General features: G+C 39.2%; 1 protein-coding gene across 3 annotated transcripts in view; it reads left to right on the top strand.

Annotated features, from left to right (window-relative positions):
- The window catches only part of LOC308555250 (broad substrate specificity ATP-binding cassette transporter ABCG2-like), a gene marked incomplete at its 3' end in the record, with an annotated part of 67,720 nt that extends 49,225 nt beyond the window's left edge, over positions 1-18,495 (top strand). For 2 of the 3 annotated variants that reach the window (XM_081133273.1, XM_081133272.1), the window contains exons 9-16: positions 618-865; positions 5,456-5,538; positions 8,896-8,985; positions 10,560-10,684; positions 12,135-12,289; positions 15,055-15,144; positions 16,007-16,089; positions 18,065-18,495. In XM_081133273.1, the coding sequence (XP_080989399.1) occupies positions 618-865; positions 5,456-5,538; positions 8,896-8,985; positions 10,560-10,684; positions 12,135-12,289; positions 15,055-15,144; positions 16,007-16,089; positions 18,065-18,212 (1,022 nt within the window). Of the gene's footprint in view, positions 1-617; positions 866-5,455; positions 5,539-8,895; positions 8,986-10,559; positions 10,685-12,134; positions 12,290-15,054; positions 15,145-16,006; positions 16,094-18,064 lie in introns of those variants that run through there. The other variant, XM_081133274.1, reaches the window with a different exon arrangement.
- Positions 18,496-19,569: the final 1,074 nt, after the last annotated feature.

Genomic DNA, 19,569 nt, shown 5'->3' with positions numbered 1-19,569 from the left:
ACATATGTAAGTTGTGGGTTCAAACTCCTGTCAGGGTGCATATGGGAGGCACCAATCAATGTTTCTCTCTCACATTGATGTCTCTCTCTCCCTTTCTCCCTGTATATTTTATTTATTTTTTAAATTTAATCCGTACCTGACACCATGCTTATTAATTTTAGAGAGAGGGGAATGGAGAAGGAGAGAGAGAAAGACTGTGAGAGAGAAACATCTATTGGTTTCCTTTCCATGTGTACTCTGACTGGGGATCGAACCTCTAACCCAGGTATGTGCCCTGACTGGGAATTGAACCCTTAACCTTTTTGTTGTACAGGACGACACTCCGCCCAACCAAGCCACCCATCTGGGGTCCTATGGTAAGTTTATTTAGAAAGAATCAGGATACAAATATAGTTTGGGAAAGGTCAGTGGGTTTTCTGTATCCATAAGTGCATAGAAGTAGTCAGGACAATTAACTATATTTTTCTGATGTGTAAAGCAATGACAGATGTAATAATTTTTTGTACTCAAGCTTTAGAATTTAGGTGTTAGGGAAGAATCTAAGAAATAGGTTCCAGAAAAGTGGGCAAAATCAATGATTTTGTTAATGTTTCCCTCTGTCCACTTTTATTCCAAAGCCAAGGAGACTGAAGAGCCTTCCAAGAGAGAGAAGCCACTCATAGAAACATTAGCTGAGTTTTATGTCAACTCCACCTTCTACAGAGAAATGAAAGCTGAGTTAGATCAATTCTCAGGAGTTGAGAAAAGGAAGAGCTCAGCCTTCAAGGAGATCACCTATGCCACCTCCTTCTGTCATCAGGTCAAGTGGATTTCCAAGCGTTCCTTCAAAAACTTATTGGGTAATCCCCAGGCCTCTATAGCTCAGGTAACCTGACAAATTCTTGTAATTATGCTGTGAAATACTCATGTGAAATCATTAGATTCTGATACAACCTATTTTAGGATTATGGTTATCTTCTACCCACCCTTCTTCTTATTTATCCCCTTTCTATTTGGGATATAGAAACAGTCAATAGAACAAATAAGACACAATTAAATTTTATATACAGGAAAAAAAATTTAAGTTCTTTTGGACTACCTAATTCAGAATTTTTATTGATTTAGACAGGATATAATAGTTCATCTTTTTTTTCTCTTTTTTCATTTTTAAAAAATATATTTTTATTGGTTTCAGAGAGAGGAAGGGAGAAGGAGAGAGCAATAAAACAATAATGAGAGTCATTGATCCGCTGCATCTTGCACGCCCCCTCCTGGAGATGGATCCTGCAACTGAGGCATGTGCCCTGCTTGGAAATCAAACCATGACCTAGGTGGACGCCCAACCACTGAGCAACTGGGGCTGGGCTGTAATAGATCATCTTTGAAGAGAAAATACTTTTTAAAAAATGATAAAATACAGGAATCATTTAATCCCATTTGTGGTTTTCTGGTAGCTGCACATGTTCATTTGCTAATTTATTCAACAAGTTCCTATTGATCATTTGCAGCATTTGGGAACTTGTACATAGCAGTGAACAAAATTGGTAAAAATAAAAATTCTTGCTCTCCTGGAGCATACTTTCTTTTGAGAAGAGACAGCTGTTAAATTAGGGTGTCCCCAAAAATGTATACACATACTTTGAATTATTTTAAAGGCTGTGTTTATTAAAATACATTTCATTTTCAAAATGGAGCTATCAGCTGTTAAAGTGTGTATATATCTTTGGAGACACCCTGTATATAGTGTGACAGAAGGAGAAATGGGCCATGGAGAAAGTTTAAGCAGGTTAGAGGAGAAAGGAAGAGAGAGAGAAGGGAGGGAAATGGAAAGTGGGGGGGGAAAGGAGGGTTGGTTGCATTTTAAATCGGGTGGTCAGGGAGGCCTTCGCTGGATGTCAGTGAGTGACCTGAACCTGGGAGGGGCCGCCACTGTCTGCGGGCAGAGCCTGTGTCCCGGGGCTGCTCCTCATCAGGGACCTTCGTGCACTTAGGGCTCTAATCCAGGAGAGCAGTGGGCACCTCAGTCAATGTGCCGTGGACACAAAGGTAGTGAGCAGACTCCACTTCCCTTAAATAAGGCTGTTCACTGTCACATTAAACTGCTCTTCATTGAGATGAAATAATGCTCTTTCCGCCTTTGGGCTGGTCCGTTGATAGTTGTTGATTGTTGCTCCTTTGTGTTTTTCTGTTATTCTCAAGCTCTCGGTCGTATAAAATCCTAGTATTTCCACTTTGTTTGTGATCATTTCTAAGGATATTAGCCAGTTACTTTTGGGGTGGTTAATGTTATCATTGATCATGGAATTTCTGTTGACTGCTAAAAGATGGTACGTAGTTGGCTCTAATGAACCATTGCTGACTTCCTACCATGAGCACCATAATTTTCATACTTTAGTACTATTGCCCTCTGAGTATTAATACTAAGAGCCTACATCCCTCTCTGAGGTGTTCTGCTAATTGCACCAGACATGTTTGGCACTTGCTATTTGGCACTTCTGTCAGAACATGAGCACTTTTGTACACTGTCAACCAAGAGTAAATTTCTATACTTTTAGAGTGGATTTGATGTCATTTGGAAACAAGTCTGGTGCATCGGGTCAGTCTGGTTACCCATTGCTCAACAGCGAGACGATGTAATGGGTGGAGTTCATTCTTCAGTGTGATTTATGCATCACCTTTTTTTACTTGGAAAATAACTTCAATATCTCTTGCCCGTAAAAGTGTTTTTTAGGTGTCTTATCCAAGTCACACACATTGTAGTTCTGGGCAGAGTGTGGTTGGAGTGTGAAACTATTTCTACTACACCACCATTCTGTATCTTTTGGTGCTAGACTCCCTTCAGGTGCAAACCCAAGGCTAGTACCCCCAGGTCACATGTGCAACCTATTTGCTTCCTCAGTGAACACAATTCCAGCAATGATCAGAGCCCTGGCAATCTCATAGAACAAGACAACCTTGTATCTCTGAGCATCTGATTGGCGGGGGTGTTACAGCTCTTGCTCAGATTTATGGAATATTAGCTTAGGGTAGGAGTAGGCAAACCTGTTTTATAAAGGGCCAGATAGGGCATATTTTAGGCTTTGCACGCCGTGTGGTCTTTGCGTCATGTAGTCAACTGTCATTTTAGGGAGAAAGCAATCATATTAATATGTAAAAAAATGTGTGTGGCTGTGCTCCAATTAAACTATTCATGGACACTGATATCAGAATTTCATATAAGTTTCAAATAATCTGTTAGTATTTGAATATCATATAAATTTCTCTCTTTTTTTCAATCATTAAAAAAAAAGGTAAAAATAGGTTATCTTGTAGACTGAAAAATAGGTGAAGTGTCCTGTTTGGCCTGAGGGCCATAGCTTTATTAACCACCGTTTTTGGGTTTTTAATCTTGCCTGTATGTCATTTGCTTCTTGAAGTATTTGAATGTTTAGCTATAAAAATGTTTTATGGCTTTCTGCTGATAAATCTTGTATCTGTAGTCTTACAGCTGTACTTAGGTTTGAAATAGTCATTTATATGAGTCACAATTTGCCTCTGATAATGCATTTTACCAGAGGTTTTATTTGGAAGATCTTAGATGGAATAGATTATCTGTATAAGAAGATTTAATGTTCACAGAAAGTGCTATGTGTGTTCTGATCAAATCAATTTGGAAAACATTTTTATATATCTTGGAGATTCATTGTTTCTATTAGCATGGTAAACATTTGAGTATGGATTAATTTTTGTAGTGATGGCCATAAACATCCCTCAGAACTCACCTCAAGAAATGTTCGTAAGCACATTTGAACAAAGATGCAATCACATATTTAGGGAATTTTTTGCTTTCTTTTTCTGTTCAGACTGGAAGCCAGATACACAGATACATGGGTAGGGTCCTCTTGTCTACTCCATTGCACAGTGTTTGTCTGTTGTTGTTTTTTTATTTTTATTTTTTTATTTTTAAATATATCTTTATTGATTTCAGAGAGAGGAAAGGAGAGAGAGAGAGAGATAGAAACATCAATGATGAGAGAGTCATTGATCAAGCCCGCAACCGGGCATGTGCCCTGACCGGGAATCGAACCCCAATCGCCTGGATCCTAGGTCGACGCTCAACCGCTGAGCCACACCCAGCCGGGCTGTTGTTTTTTTAATACAAGAAAGAATAACATAGGTACACCTTGTAAAAGCATAAAAATATTGCAGGATCAATCATTTTACCAATATGTTTGAAAGCTGACTTTGAAAATATTTTTAGAACTTTGAAATCTTTAGGAAACATCCTATGATAATACCAGTACTCTGTTAGTTTAAAATACCAAGTTTGCATGCAAAAGAAACAAAGCATGGGGAGTGTCCAGTTTAAAAGTCAGAATATTCTTAACATTGTACTGTGTGAAACACAGACTTGTATACATGTTGATGGAGGCATCATCACTCACTCAGAAGCTTGATCTGTCAATATGAAGTACATATTTTCTGAGGGTAATTAAAATATGCAAGGGTAATAGATGTTTTTGTAAAATTGCTTACTGTCTTATTAGCAAAGGAATTTTTAAGGCCATCTCAAATCATGTTTCCAGACTGTGGTGTTCATAAAGCAGCCTTCACAGATCATGGTCCTGCTTTCCAACTTGGTTTGCTCATGTCTAAAGAGCGCTTGACAAGTTACTTCAAATCTGATACCATTGCACAGTTGTAGTACTGAGATTTGTTTTTGTTTTTTTACATCGAAGGTGCAAAGGTACATGGTGGGATGTTTTATTTTTCTTTGATTACCGTTTCTCATATTTTTATATTTAATACAATTTAAAAGTACAATAAATAGAATTTTCTTAAACATTTAATAAATTATATCCTTAACTTTTTGGGTGTGTCTATAAGACACATTTTATCAATATTAAAAACAAAATGATGTTACCCCTACTTCCTTATTGTGCAAAATTCAAGTCTTATAAGTTTTATTGTGCTTTTAAAATTGTATTTATTTTTAATGTTCAGAGTAAAGCTATCCTGCTTTCACTTGAACCTCCTAAAGTATTATAAAATGATGCATGTTCACTCGTACAAAGGTTGAGAGTTCAGGACAGAGCTCTTAGCCACTTGAATTTTATTTCCTGCCCCAACAACTTTGCTCGATGCCAGCACTGTTCCCCTGCTCTCTGTGGCATCCCCAGGTTAGCAGCCCGAGCTGGACCCTGAACTGGCAGTGCCTGGGCAGCCCCTGGAGGAATCTAGCTTTTCCACTTTGTTCTACTTCTACTTTGTTCTCCTTCAGTCTCCCCAACACACTGATAAATTATTTTTATTTCAATTTAGAAGGCAGTCTAATAGCATACACTGTTTTATATTTTTCCAATATTAATACTTTGGCCAAGCCATTTAAATGATGTATTTCAATAGAGAGATTTGATTATAGCCATCTATATTAAAATAATAAATGGTATGTTAAGTTTTTACCTTTAACTAAAACTCTTTTTTTTTTTTTGAAAAGATAATTGTAACAGTTATCCTGGGACTGGTTATCGGTGCCATTTTCTATGGCCTAAAAAATGACTCTACGGGAATCCAGAATAGGTAAGCACATTTGGACCTTGACTTTAAGAAAGTACTGTTACTTTGTTCAAGGTTATGAACTTTTATTACAAATTTGAATTTCAGACAAGTACAGGACAAAGTGAGGAGTAGGATAAATCAGTGGATTGAAAGCTGCATGGAAATGTTATTTTCTTATATATATGGTGGTAAAATGCACAGAACATAAAACGTACCCTCCTGTCCAGGTTTAGCTGTGCGCTTCGGTGGCATTAGTGACACTCACATTGTTGTGCAGTCGCCACCATCCAACTCCAGGACACTTACTCCCAAAGTGAGTCTCTGTGCCCATCGAACAACAGCTCCCTGTCCCCCTTTCCCCAGCCCCTGGAAACCACCGTGATGCTTCCTGGCTCTGAGTTTGACTTCTGTAGGCCCCTCATACACGTGGACCACACAGCATTTGTCCTTGGGTGACTGGCTTGTTTTCCTTAGCATAATGTCTTCAAGGCTCATCCATGTGTAGCATGTGTCATAATGTCTTCCTCTTACAGGCTGAATAATATTCCTTTGTAACATTTTGTTGATTTGTTTTACTCACTACATTTTGTTCACTCCTTTATCTGTCCATGGAGACATGGGCTGTTTCTGCCTTTTGGCTGTTGTGACTAATGCTGCTGTGAGCATGGGTGTACAGGTAACTATCTGTTTGAGTCTCTGCTTGAAATTCTTTTGGATATACACCCAGAAGCGGAGTTACTGGATCATTTGGTAATTCTATTAATTTTTTTGAGGAACTCCCATCCTGTTTTCCTATAGCAGCCGCACCATTTTGCATTTCTACCAGCTGTGCACAAGGATTCGGTTTCTCCCCAACCTGGGCAGCACTCACTCTTTTTCATTATAATAGTGAATTGGTATCTCTGTGGTCTTGAATTGTATTTCCCTAGTGATTAGTGATGCTGAGCATCTTTTCATGTGGTTCTTGGCCTTTTGAATGTCTTCTTTGGAGAAATGTCTCTTCAAGTTCTTTGCCCATTTTTAATTGGATATTGTTGAGCTGTAAGAGTTCTTTATATATTTTGAATATTAACCACTTATCAGATACAAATTAACAGATATTTTCTGCCATTCTGTGGGTTGTCTTCACTCTGTTGAAAGTGTTCTTTGATAGACATAGTCCAGTTTATCTATTTTTTTCTTTTATTCCCTGTGAGTTAATTTCCTTTCTATTTTTTTTATTTGTTTTTAATGGGGAAGTAGATGGGATTCAGATTTTTCAAACTGTTACATGGCCTACTAGCTTGAAAAGAATTAGAATATATTAAAATACTTTAACAAGAAGTACTTAGTATTATAAAATAAATTTTTATAATTTAAAAAGAATTTCAATATCTACTAGTTTTAAATCCTTATGAACATTATTGTTCTGTTAAATGTAAGACAATAAATTGAGCTGAATGTTGCCATATTCCATGTTTCAGAAATTAGCTAATACTTTGATATTAGGCTTTTTTTTGGTATCTTTCAAGGTGTGTATCTGCTTGTATACTGGGCCTGGCTATTTTTCAGTTATTCATTATTGTATAAATATTTACTTTTTTTTCTTAAAAATTTTTTTTATTTGCTTCTCTCTTTTTTAAACATTTACTTTTAATACAGCCTGTTGCCTACATTTTTAAATTAATTTTTTATTCTTATTATTTGTGTTAAAAACAATTTCTTAGTGTGTATGGGCCCTTTGTTTTTTGGGTTGTACACTCAGGTTTACATTTTTTTAAAATGCTCTCAATTTTGTCATTTAAATAATGCACAACTTCATCTCTTTTGGTTTCTACTCACATCCTCAATTTCAATTAAATGGTTTGGTTGTGCAGGGAAACCCAACACTGCTACGGGGATGTTTTCATAAAATTTATACTTCTATCAAAGTACAGATGAAATGAGTACTTTCCTTTTTAAACCTTAATTATTTTATTGATAGAGAAGCATTAATAGTCTTCCTTTTTTATATGTGCACAAATTAATTTTTCCTTTATAAGCATGATTTGCTTTTTTTTTTTTAATATATCTTTATTGATTTCAGAGAGAGGAAGGGAGAGGGATAGAGAGAGAGAAACATCAGTGATGAGAGAGTCATTAATCAGCTGCCCCCTGCACACCCCTCACTGGGGATCGAGTCCACAACCTGGACATGTGCCCTGACCAGGAATCGAACCCCGATCGCCTGGATCCTATGTCAACGCAGAATCGCCGAGCCACGGCCAGTCGGGCTGCTTTCATTTTTTAAGAAAACTTTCCTCTGTTTCACATGTAGTCAAGGGGTTCTGGTTGCTTTTGTCTTTTTTTAGTATGTTTTATTGATTTTTATAGAGAGAGGAAGGGAGAGGGATAGGGAGATAGAAACATCAGTGAGAGAGAAACATCATCAATCAGCTGCCTCCTGCATGCCCCCACTGGGATCAATCCTGCCACCCAGGAATGTGCCCTCACTGAGAATCAAACTCTGACCACTTGGTTCCTGGGTTGACGCTCAACCACTGAGCCACACCCGGCCGGGTGATTGGCTTTCATTTTGAGTACATTGGAAACCATGTTGGCAGTGGGATGCCCAGGAAAATATGAAGGTTCTTCTGATGACTGTGTGGTGAATGTATATAATTAGGTATCAATAACGGTTTCCCTCCACTCTTTCATTTTGCCTCCTCATGTCTTAACTTCTTTTTAACTCAACTTTGACAAAGTGCTTAATAAAACTTAAACTTTTGCAGGTTTTATTTGGGTGTTTCTCTGTTCATACATTGGGAATGGTACTTGTGTTCTCGTTAGTTAAAATTAAAGTTAGTAGCATTTTTATGACCTGTGTAATCATTACCTTGGCTTTCGTAACAAAGAACCACAGACTGAGTGGGTTACACAACGGAAATTTATTTCTTACAACTCTGAAGATTTGGGTGCCAACATGTTTGGTTTTGATGAAAATATGTCTTCTGCCTTCCTGCTGTGTCCTTGAATAGCACAGAGAGAGCTTTGATGTCTCTCACTTTTCTTCTAAGGGCACTAATTCCCTCATGAGGCTCCCCACCCCCATTAAAACTTAATTCCCTTCTAATGATGCCACCTCTAAATATCACTTTGAGGGGTAGGGTTACAACATAGGGAGAGCACAATTCGATCCATGGCAACACAGGACTGTGAATTTCAAACTGCTCTATGGAGTCCCAGGAGCACCACTGTGGAGAGACCTGTGGGGACTCACATTTCCCTTCCCTCACTATTTTAACCTGAACAGTTGTTTAATGTCCTAAGATATCATTTTAGGAAAGAGTTTAGCAGGTAGGAATTGATCTAAGAATGTTTAATTGACTGCAGTATTTTGTTCCCCTTCTCTCATCACAGAGCTGGGGTGCTCTTCTTCCTGACGACCAACCAGTGTTTCAGCAGTATGTCATCCGTGGAGCTCTTCGTGGTTGAGAAGAAGCTGTTTATGTGAGTACGTCTCTGTTCTGGGAAGGGGGCTGTCCAATGTCAGGGCTGTTGGTCATACTGGTCACATGCAAAATTGGGCCATGGATTGGTTTCTGGGGATCACCAGTGCTCATTGAGAAAAAGCAGCCAGGGCCTGGGAAGGGAGTCATGAGCATGTGGGGCCTGAGACCAAGGGAAAAGGGAGTTTCAGGATTAGGGCATACACATTTACCTTGCACTCTGGATGTACTGATCCCTGCGATTTCCCCATATGTGGTAGTGAGGGCTGTGTTTGCACTCTCCCCTACTAAAAAAAATTAATAATTAAAGATTAGGGCATAGGGGGGATAATGGTGACAGAAAAAATGATATAAAATTTTCAAAATTAAAAAAATCAATAAAAACCATATTAAAAACCACAAAAACATAAAAAATATATATCATAAAAAACATTAAAAAAAATTAGGGCATGACCAGTAAAGGCAAATAAACAGAAAATGCAAGAAATAGAGGCTGAAAAGGATCTTTTGTTTAAGCAAATAAGAAGTCATGATGTCCTTCATTAGAAAAGTTTGAGGGGCTCCATTGAGAGAAAGTAGTGGGTTAAATTGTAAATGGAAGGTGGGAAGGGAAAGTTGACAAAGAATATAGACCAAGCCTAGCCCTCAATGGAAGGGAGAATGGAAAGAGCCAGAAGGTAGCTGGTTTGTTTCTTGTGTTTTTCTTTTCTTTTTTAAGTCTTTTCATTGATTTTTAGAGAGAAAGGAGGGAGAGTAAGAGAGAACATCAATGTGAGAGTGAAACATCAGTCAGCTGCTTATTTCATAGTCCCTAGCTGGAAAGGAGCCCGCAACCCTGGGCATGTGTCCTGACTGAGCATTGAACCAGCAGCCTTTTGGTGCATGGGGACAACACTCAGGCAACTGAGCCACACCGGCCAGGGCTGTTTCTTGTGTTTTTCAAAGTTGGAAGAGATCTGCCCATATTTACATGCTGGGGGAAAGGAATCATCAGAGAGGGAAAGAATGAAGGTGTTGGTGGAAGAGTCTGGAATCGCAGGAGGAGGATGTCAGGAAGAGGAGGGACCGAGGTCTTCACTGGGGAGAGAACAGGATTTGGTGGCTGACAGGGGTGTATGGTTGGGAGGCACAGTCACTGAAGGCAGAAGTGCCATGTTGTTTTTCATGCCGAGAATGGAAGGAGTGAGAAGGCTCAGTTATCTGGAGCTGCAGTGGGGGGCGTGCAGAATAGTGGCACCACCTTCTTCCTAATCAGCAGTGGGGAGAAAGCAAAGCCTGTGTGACCACTGAAATCGGCCACCTGGAGTGGGGGTTCTGAGGCAGAGTGGGCGGCACCAGGAGAGAATCTGTAATGAGACGAGGGGTCATCGCACAGAGCTCTTGGGAATGACGTCTCGGGGAAGCGTGCACCTGAGATGGTGCCTGATGCTGACCGGGTGAAGGTGGCGGGGCAACCTGGAGGATGTGAGGAGCTGTAGTTGTTTAGACCCCTTCTGGCAGCAGAATGGCTTAATCACCTGCTCTGTGCCTTCTTAAACTAATGTGGGATGCATGGTATGAATTTTTGTTTTTCAGCCATGAATATATCAGTGGATACTACAGAGTGTCATCTTATTTCTTTGGGAAACTGCTATCTGATATACTACCAATGAGGATGTTACCAAGTATCATATTTACTTGTATAATATACTTCTTGTTAGGTAAGCAATATGACAAAAACTATGGGCCTGTAGTCTTGTATGTGAGGGGAAGCTATTTTTTTTTTCCATCAAGCATGTTTTTGGTTCCCAAAACCCTAGACCAAGCCACGTCATAAGGAAGCATCTACCTATTGTGCACACTCTGAAATAACTGTCCTCTGAGGACATTTTTGTTGACTTTTCCCAAAGTTAGTTTGGGAAAACTATACACCTATGTATAAAACTATATTTTACTGAGTGATGGTATGTGTCATATATAGACATGGAAAGAATTAATAAAATATTTGAGATGGTGCTAGAGGAGCTGGAGTAGGGTATTTATTACCTATCTATTTATATTCATATATAATGAAAGAATGAGACTTTGGGACTTATTGGTTTACTAAAAATACTTTTTTAATATATGTGGACAAATTCATTTGTGCATCATGTTTAGGTTTCTCTCCAGACTCAGTGCTTTGGAATTTCCATATATTTCACTAGTATATACACACACAATCTCACCCACCAGAAATGTATATATTTTTGACAAAACACTATGGAGAAGATCCACTGATTGAGTTTAAGCCTCCATTTTACAAATAAGGGGTGCATCATAAAGAATTAGCCATAGAACCTGGGTCCTCAGCTCCTGACTGGTGTTCTTATGGCTGCTCCAAAACCTTCAGAGTGTATGACCCATAATAAGTGCCCGTTATAGTTTACACGGTAGTTCTGTGAACTTCATTTGACCCCATCCTCAAGCCCAAGCTCTATGGTACGTTGTCTCAGAGCCTTGGTTCTGGAAACACTTTCTCAGACAGTGAAACTCCTGGGAGGTCATGTGACCCTGATCTCCCAGTGTCTTCACTGACACAGTTACAGCGAACAGTGAGGGATGTGGCGATGTCTGGGGGAAGCATGTGCTCTCGACACATTTCCTTCTTAGAGAGAAGGCAGTAGAATTCTGGCCAGTGTGTTGCCTCCAGCCCTCCATCTCAGGCACTCAGAAATTGGTAATAATCACACAACAGGGAGCATGGGGGTTACGTGAAAAAGTGCTTATGCAGTGTACAAAAAAGAAAGCTGTGCCTTGCCGGCATGGCTGAGCATTGAGCGTTGACCTATGATCCAGGAGATCTTGGGTCAATTCCCGGTCAGTGTAAATGCCCAGGTTTCGGGCTAGATCCCCAGCAGGGTCATGCAGAAGACAGCCGATGACTCTCTCATCTTTGATGTTTCTGTCTCTCTATCCCTTCCTCTCTCTCTGAAGTCAATAAAGATGTATTTTAAAAAATCTATGATATTTTTATACAGTTATATGGGGGGCAATAAAATTGGTGAGTAGGGGTTGCTCAATAGAGGATGAATTTTTTAAATCTCATATTCATTTCTCAAAATATTTGCACAATAAACAATCCCTAGTACACAGTGAGCTGGCAGTTGGATTAACCCCCATTTTCTTCCTAAGGATTGAAACCGGTGGTGGAGGCCTTCTTCATCATGATGTTCACCCTGATGATGGTGGCTTACACGGCCAGTTCCATGACAATGGCCATAGCAGCAGGGCAGAGTGTGGTATCCGTAGCAACACTTCTCACGACCGTGTCTTTTGTGTTTATGATGGTGAGTCGGAACTGCGCTTCTCTGAGAAGTAATTATTTCCTCTGTTCCTTCTGCAAATTTACCTGTCTTAGACAACTTGTTTTGGGGATTTTGTCAATGAGAATCTTAGCTTTAAGGAAGCCATATCTTAAAATATAACTTATATTACCGATCATACCAGCTTTTTCTCGACCTTACCTAGCCTTTTTTTGTACTGTTCTAATATAATTGCTATAACTTTAGTTAGCATGTTATACAAATGAGATTTTAAATGATGCTTCTTGGTGACATACAGTGAAACCTTGATGACTGGGAACTTTAAAACAGAAAAATTTTATTTTAAAATATTTTTAAAAATATGTTTTTATTGATTTTTAGATAGAGAGGAAGGAAGAGGGATATAGAGATAGAAACATCAATGAAAGAGCAACATCATCAATCAGCTGTCTCCTGGACACCCCCTATTGGGGATCAAGCCCGAAACTTTGGCATGTACATTCACTGAAAATTGAACAGTGACCTTTTGGTTCTTAGGTCGATGCTTAACCACTGAGCCACACCAGCTAGGCAAAAACTGAAAAATTTGACTGGAAGATTCCCTCATAAAAATGCCAGGTTCACCCTGTGTTGAGCTCAGTGGTTAGAGCATCGCTCATACACCAAAAGGTTATGGGTTTGCTCCCTGGGAGGCAACCGGTTGATGTGTCACTCTCACATCAATGTTTCTCTCTCTCCCATCCACTCTCTCTGAAAAGCAATGGAAAAAATATCCTCGGGTGTGGATTAACAACAACAACAAAAAAAGTCAGAGTCATTGTCTGACTTCTGCCCTGGTGTTAGAGAACTGCTGGCTTATTTCCCCAGCAGGTGGGATGTTTCTTTTTTGGATTAGATACTTTATCTGTTGTTTTGCTTTTTTGTTTTTTATAATCCTCACCAGAGGATATTTTTTCCATTGATTTTTTAGACAGAGTGGAAGGGAGGGAGAGAGAGAAAGAGAGAGACAGAAACATCTATTTGAGAGACACACATCAGTTGGTTGTCTCCTGCACCCAACTGAGGCCAGGGAAGGAATGTGCAATCCCCGTACATGCCCTTGACCAGGAATTGAAAACTCCACCCTTTGGTGCACGGGCCAACGCTCTAACCACTGAACAACACCAGCCAGGGCTGGATCAAATACTTTCCAAGGGAAAATCTAAGTCCCATGAGAAACAGAACAGTGGGTGGCATGGGTAGTCTATCTTGATTCCTCCTACATTTTGAAAAGGAGTGTTTTAAAAATAGTGAAATATTCCAAAGTCCACACAGTCCTAGGTCCCCTCCTTTCTGAGTTCTTTTTTTTTTTTTTTTTTTTTAATATATCTTTATTGATTTCAGAGAGAAGAAAGGAGGGGGGGAGAGAGAGAGGCAGAAACATCAATGATGAGAGAGTCATTGATCAAGCCCGCAACCAGGCATGTGCCCTGACCAGGAATCGAACCCCGATCGCCTGGATCCCAGGTTGACGCTCAACTGCTGAGCCACGCCCGGCCGGGCCTTTCTGAGTTCTTGACATTTGCTTATATCAATATATTTCTGATTACCTGTTTTAAAAATGGTTACTTAATCCTGTTCTTATACGCCCTTAATTTTGCATGCATATAGATGAATGAACAGGTAAAAGGAACCAGTTAGCACATTTGCCCATAACATGTCAGGTAAACAGGAATGCTAGCCTGTTTACTTACTACACATGTCCTTTCTGCTAGAGTAGGAGTCGATGTCTTTAAAAGTTTATAAATAGCATACTCTTGCCATTGAAAACTACCAATCTAAACATCATTGGGAATGTGGAAAACCTTGCACATATTTCCAGTGTCATCCAATAAATAAAATGTCCTTCAATATATAAAAATGTTTTGTTTGATATATTAGATGCTATGATTTATTATTTAATGGTTTATACAGAGACATTTTAAAACCACATGTAACATTGTCACCCCAATAAATTTAATAAAAAACACACATATGTAAAACCATATTTTACTGAGAGATGTTCCATATTATGCACTTTGTTAGATCAAGTTGAAAAATATGTGTTCCCACCAGCATCGTTGTCCTTGTTAAGCCCATCCCAGCATGGGAAGTGCCAATTAGGAGAAGTTTTGTATGAACCTCTCCTTATGTAGCCATCTCTTGCTGGAGTGGTCCTTCCTGGGGTCTCCATGGCAGTACCGCTTTTTGGTAGCCTGAAATGAAGGCATTGATTATATTTTATGATGCACTTCACATTATGTTGTACTGGTTCTAGACTTTGAGTTACTTTAAGTTTCCATTCTAATCCCCAAATTATTCCTAAGGTCATTTGGAGATAGAATGCAAACCCTTGAAGATCAAAAGCTTCCTGTGTTAAGGAAGTATAGAGGCACATGAGGTGCTCAGGATATGTGCTGGTGTGTCTGTTGGTGGGAACATATAGTGGTTGCATCTTTAGAATAGTCAGGACTATGGACTTTCCATTGTGTGCAGTTACAGAGAAAGTAAAAGCCTCGACAATTATGAATCTTCTAATTAAATGAAATATAAATACACTGTAATTTCTTTAAAACCACAAACAGCCTCAGCTCAGAGGGGAATACACATGCAAAGAGGATATGGTGTTTAGAGAAGTGAGAGGAATTTCAAGAACACATTGGCCTCAGCAGAAATGTTTGCAAGGTTGTAGGGGAGTTAAAGAGGGTAGGCTTTAGAATTCTTCATGACACCAGTCCACCAGTTCTGATGTTGGGATTTGCTCTTTGTAGATTTTTTCAGGGCTGTTGGTCAACCTCAGAACCATTGTGCCTTGGCTCTCATGGCTTCAGTACTTGAGCATTCCTCGGTATGGCTATGCGGTAAGTTGTCCTCTTCTGTCCCTATGACTAGTCTATTTTTCCTAAGCTAGGAATATCAGATTAAAGCCTGACCACCTCATGTTGCTGGACATGAGCTGTGGAGGTCTCCTAGGAATTTTAGGAGCAGTGAAAGAGAGTTTCCTTTTAAGCCTTGGGTCACCTTGATGATCACCTGGCTTTCCACAGTCACCCTGGGGTTTGAGGGAGGTGAAGGGTCGGGAGATAGCTCATAGTGAAGCAGGAAGATTGACCAACTGATGTACAAAATGTAGTTGCTTTTCAATTCAATAAGGAAATTCATGAGAGGATGGGAGCCTAGAGTACATGTTTTATATTGAAAAGGAAATTAGAAGGAAAACCAAGACCGTATAATATTCACAGGTACTATTAGCTTTAGAATCTAATCAACTATAAAGAAAACTGTCTGTGTCTTAATATAGTATATTGAAGTTTCCTATTCCCAAGAATTATAACTGATTTTTATTTAAAAAACAAGAACCATATAAAATATGTTACCATAAATTGACAATTGTCATTGAGTACCACAGTATTGTTTTAATGATAGTGTTTTGGGGTTATAACACTGGGCAGAGAAGGATGACAGTGCTATGTGGTAATGTAGACAGAGCTCTCTTGGCAAAATATTTTCTTTGTTAGAACCCCAGATCCTATCCCTAGTACTCTTGATTGCCAGGAAAAATCATTTTAGTTGCTCTGGTGTTGCAGAGACTATGAATGTGAGGCTTGTTTTTTTTTCCAGAGATAATAATAAAGATTAAACCAACAGGATGATCTCATGATAACTCTTTGGAAACTTTGAAACTAAAACTATTTACCTTGCCCACTCCACCTTGCGTTATAGGCTTTGCAGCACAATGAATTTTTGGGACAAAACTTCTGCCCGGGACTCAATGTCACAGCAAACAATACCTGCAGCTTTGCAATGTAAGTTTACATTCAGTGTCATAAATGGGCTTGCTTACTGTGTGGTGTGATGGAGAAAGGCCACTGGGCTGAGCGCTTGTGAGTCCTTTCAGGGACACTGGCTTCTCTGAGACTAAGTTTTCTTATCTGTAAAGTGCATTGTTGTCCATTAATGCATATGAAAGTACAGTACAACTCCTAGATATTCTACTCTAGTCAAAATTGTATTTAAGTTGGGGAAGTATTTATGTGATGTTTGTTTTAACAAATCCTTTTGCTGTTTTGATTGTGGCTGTGAGATTTGATTTTCAGGACACAAAATGAGCTGTTTTTATTTGTTAGCAAGGCCTTACACTGATGCACTGTCTAAATCATGTGATGTGTATAGTCCATAAACTTACGGCTTCCTGTGAGTCGAACCCATGGCAAAGAGTATGAGCTGAAAGGGCAGAAGATTTGGAAAAGGAGTGAACATTTTTCTTCCACGGCCCTGGCACTTGTCTCTTCCTCCTACATTTAGGAGACATCATGAAATCAAAGTCTGCACAGTTTTTGTTTTTCTTTTTTAAACTAACCTGGAATACTGCCGGTATCCTTTAGAGAAAGGAACACATCTTTCAGTAAGCTGAGAAGGAAATCTCATTTTTTGCTTAATGTCAGTAAAACAGAAATACAGATTTTAATAAAATTAGAGGATTTGTTTTAAAAATTAAATGACACTCTCCTATTTGATGATTGTTAATGGTTTGATTTTGATACATTAATGGAAGAAAAGAGAACACTGGTATCCTAAATCTCATGACCATTTATTTACAACAGAAATAATACTGCATAACAACACAAATTGCGATTTTGAAGTACAATTGGTTCTTGAACACAGAACTGCATGGGTCTGCTTATACTGGGACTTTATTTTTAAATAAATACTGTGAATATATTTTCTCTTATGATTTTCTTATTAATATTTTTGTTTCTCTAGCTTATGTTATTGTAAGAATGCAGTGTAAAATACATATAACATACAAACTATGTGTTAATCGACTTTTCTCTGGTCAGCAGTAGGCTATTGGTAAATTTTGGGCGAATCAAAAGTTACATGTGGATTATTGACTGTGTAGGAGTCTCTGCGTTAACCTCCCCGCCCCCCCCACGCTGTTCAAGGGTCAACTGTGTTGCCAGGAAACCTCTAAGAAGGGAAGATTTCTTTATCTTGACCACTACCCCTCTTTTTTGATCCGGGTATGACATTGTTTTGGAACTGCTAAATTCCAAGAGTCATACAACAGTAGTACCAGACAATAATTGTGGCTGTGCCCAGTATTTTTAGTAGCAGGTGCTGATCTAACCCGGGGCAGCGCTCCTCCATCCTGCTCCACTCCAGCTGCCACGGAGGCCTCACCTGGTGACTGGGCCTCTGGTGAGGTCTTGTGGCCGAGCGTCTGCCCTGCTCATTCCGGTCTTGGTGCCAGAGCTGACGGACTGCGACTGTGAGGAAGCCCTTCCTCACCCCTTTTTCTGGTTTTGGGATTCTCAGCCTGCTTTCTTTTCATGGCTGATTTGTGGGTAATGAGTTCTATGAAGAGCTTGGATCAGTTCTGTAAGGGCCTAGATGTGACCTGTAAAAGCGGAGGTTTTCCCCTTCAGGAATAAGTGAAAATTTGCTTGATAACATTTCTGCCCTTTGAATTGAGCAGCTTCGTAGATTTGGAGCCAAATGAACCTGGAGAGGAGAGGAGAGGATAGTAACTTGGTTCAAAGTGCGAGTCTGGGAACTTGGCTAAGTTCCTTAAGCTTTTGTCTCTTTGTCTTTTAAATGTGTACAGTGTCCACCCCATTGAGTTGTTTTAGGGATTGACTAAACTTATATGCAGGTTGCTTAGTGTGGTATCAAGCAGACTTGTAAGTACTCATTGACTTCTTTGAGGAAGAGCGAATGTATTGAGTAAAATTGGACAGATGCTAAGAATGTATTCGTGTTTTTTCTGTTGAATTTCAGATGTACTGGAGAAGAATTTTTGAGAGACCAGGGCATTGACCTCTCACCTTGGGGCCTGTGGAAGAATCACGTAGCCTTGGCATGCATGACTGTTATCTTCCTTACAATTGCCTACCTAAAATTGTTATTCCTTAAAAAATTTTCTTAAATTCTTCTCTAATTTACATGATTTATCTACATATTCAAAAGGGAACAACTTAGCCCTGGCTGGGTAGCTCAGTTGGTTAGAGTGTCACTCCGATACGCCAAGGTTGTGGGTTTGATCCCCAGTCAGGGCATATAACAAGAGTCAACCAATGAATGCATGACTAAAGGGAACAACAAATTGATGTGTGTGTGTCTCTCTCAAATCAATCAATGAAAAATTTTAAAAATAAAATAAAAAGGAAACATCTTGATTTAAATAGTCAATAAAGTATTTTTTGTCTTTTAATTTGCCATCATATTATTGTTCAGCCAGAATTATTTTCAACAGAAACCTTCTTAGAAATCACAATGAACTGAATTATGAAAAAACCCAAGCCATAAACTAGTGCTATTATGTACTGTTTGTTAGCTCATCTAGTGAGAAGGTACCCACACAGAGAAATCCAATTTAATCTAAAAAAAAATTGAATCCCTAAAACACACTACAAGTCACTAATATCTGTTAGCAGTTTCCTCATCTTTAAAATGAGTAAGTGTGCCAGTTGCCTTCCAGCTTCAATATGAAATGAATCTATGATCTGCCCACATTTAATAAATAAATAACAAATGTGTTGATGCTGTGGTGGAAATATGAAATCTAAACTCTGTTGGAAAAACCCAGTGTTATTTATTGGGTGAAAAAGCTATTATGATGGAAAAGCTTGGATAATTCTTCTAAGGTTAGTAGAACTTACTGAGATATTTCTGTAGTGGAATTAGAATATCTCAGGGGTCTTGGCTGCGCCTTTGGACTGTAGGTGCGGAGAGCCAGGACCTGGTGACTTTCCCTTTCTGGGGCAGTTCAGTGGTTATGGGCAGGAGATCACCTGGGAGCTTTGCTCAAATACAGGTGTCTGGGCCCTGCGAGCCCTGACGCATCAGCATCTCCAGGGCACCTCCATAAGGAACTGTCATGCCAGGATGTGGTAGCTTCCAAGAGCTTTCCCAGTTCTGGATATTTTAGCCTTATGACATAGTAACTGATATAAGTGGCCCTATGTAGGTTTTCTTATTCCCTCATATACATCTCACTTATTTACACATCATTTTTCATTCTAACCTTTACCAGTAATAGGGAATTGTTTTTTTAACTTATTTTTTATTAAAGGGTAATGTAGGGAAATGTATAGTTCGGTAAATTATCATGCAAAGAACACCCCATGCAACCACCAACCAGATCAAGAAGTAGAAATTACAGTGCATGGATTCCTCCCTCATGCCCTCCCAATCACTATTTCCCCACTTCTTTCTGAATTATTTTTGAAATGAAGCTCATATAGTTCCCTCTGTTGCTATTATCAGAACTTCACAGCCTCAGC

Source organism: Miniopterus schreibersii (assembly GCF_964146895.1).
Source record: "Miniopterus schreibersii genome assembly, chromosome: 1".
NCBI lineage: Eukaryota > Metazoa > Chordata > Mammalia > Chiroptera > Miniopteridae > Miniopterus > Miniopterus schreibersii.
The sequence above is the reverse complement of the archived record's forward strand: the minus strand, read 5'-3'. Positions and strand labels throughout refer to the sequence as shown.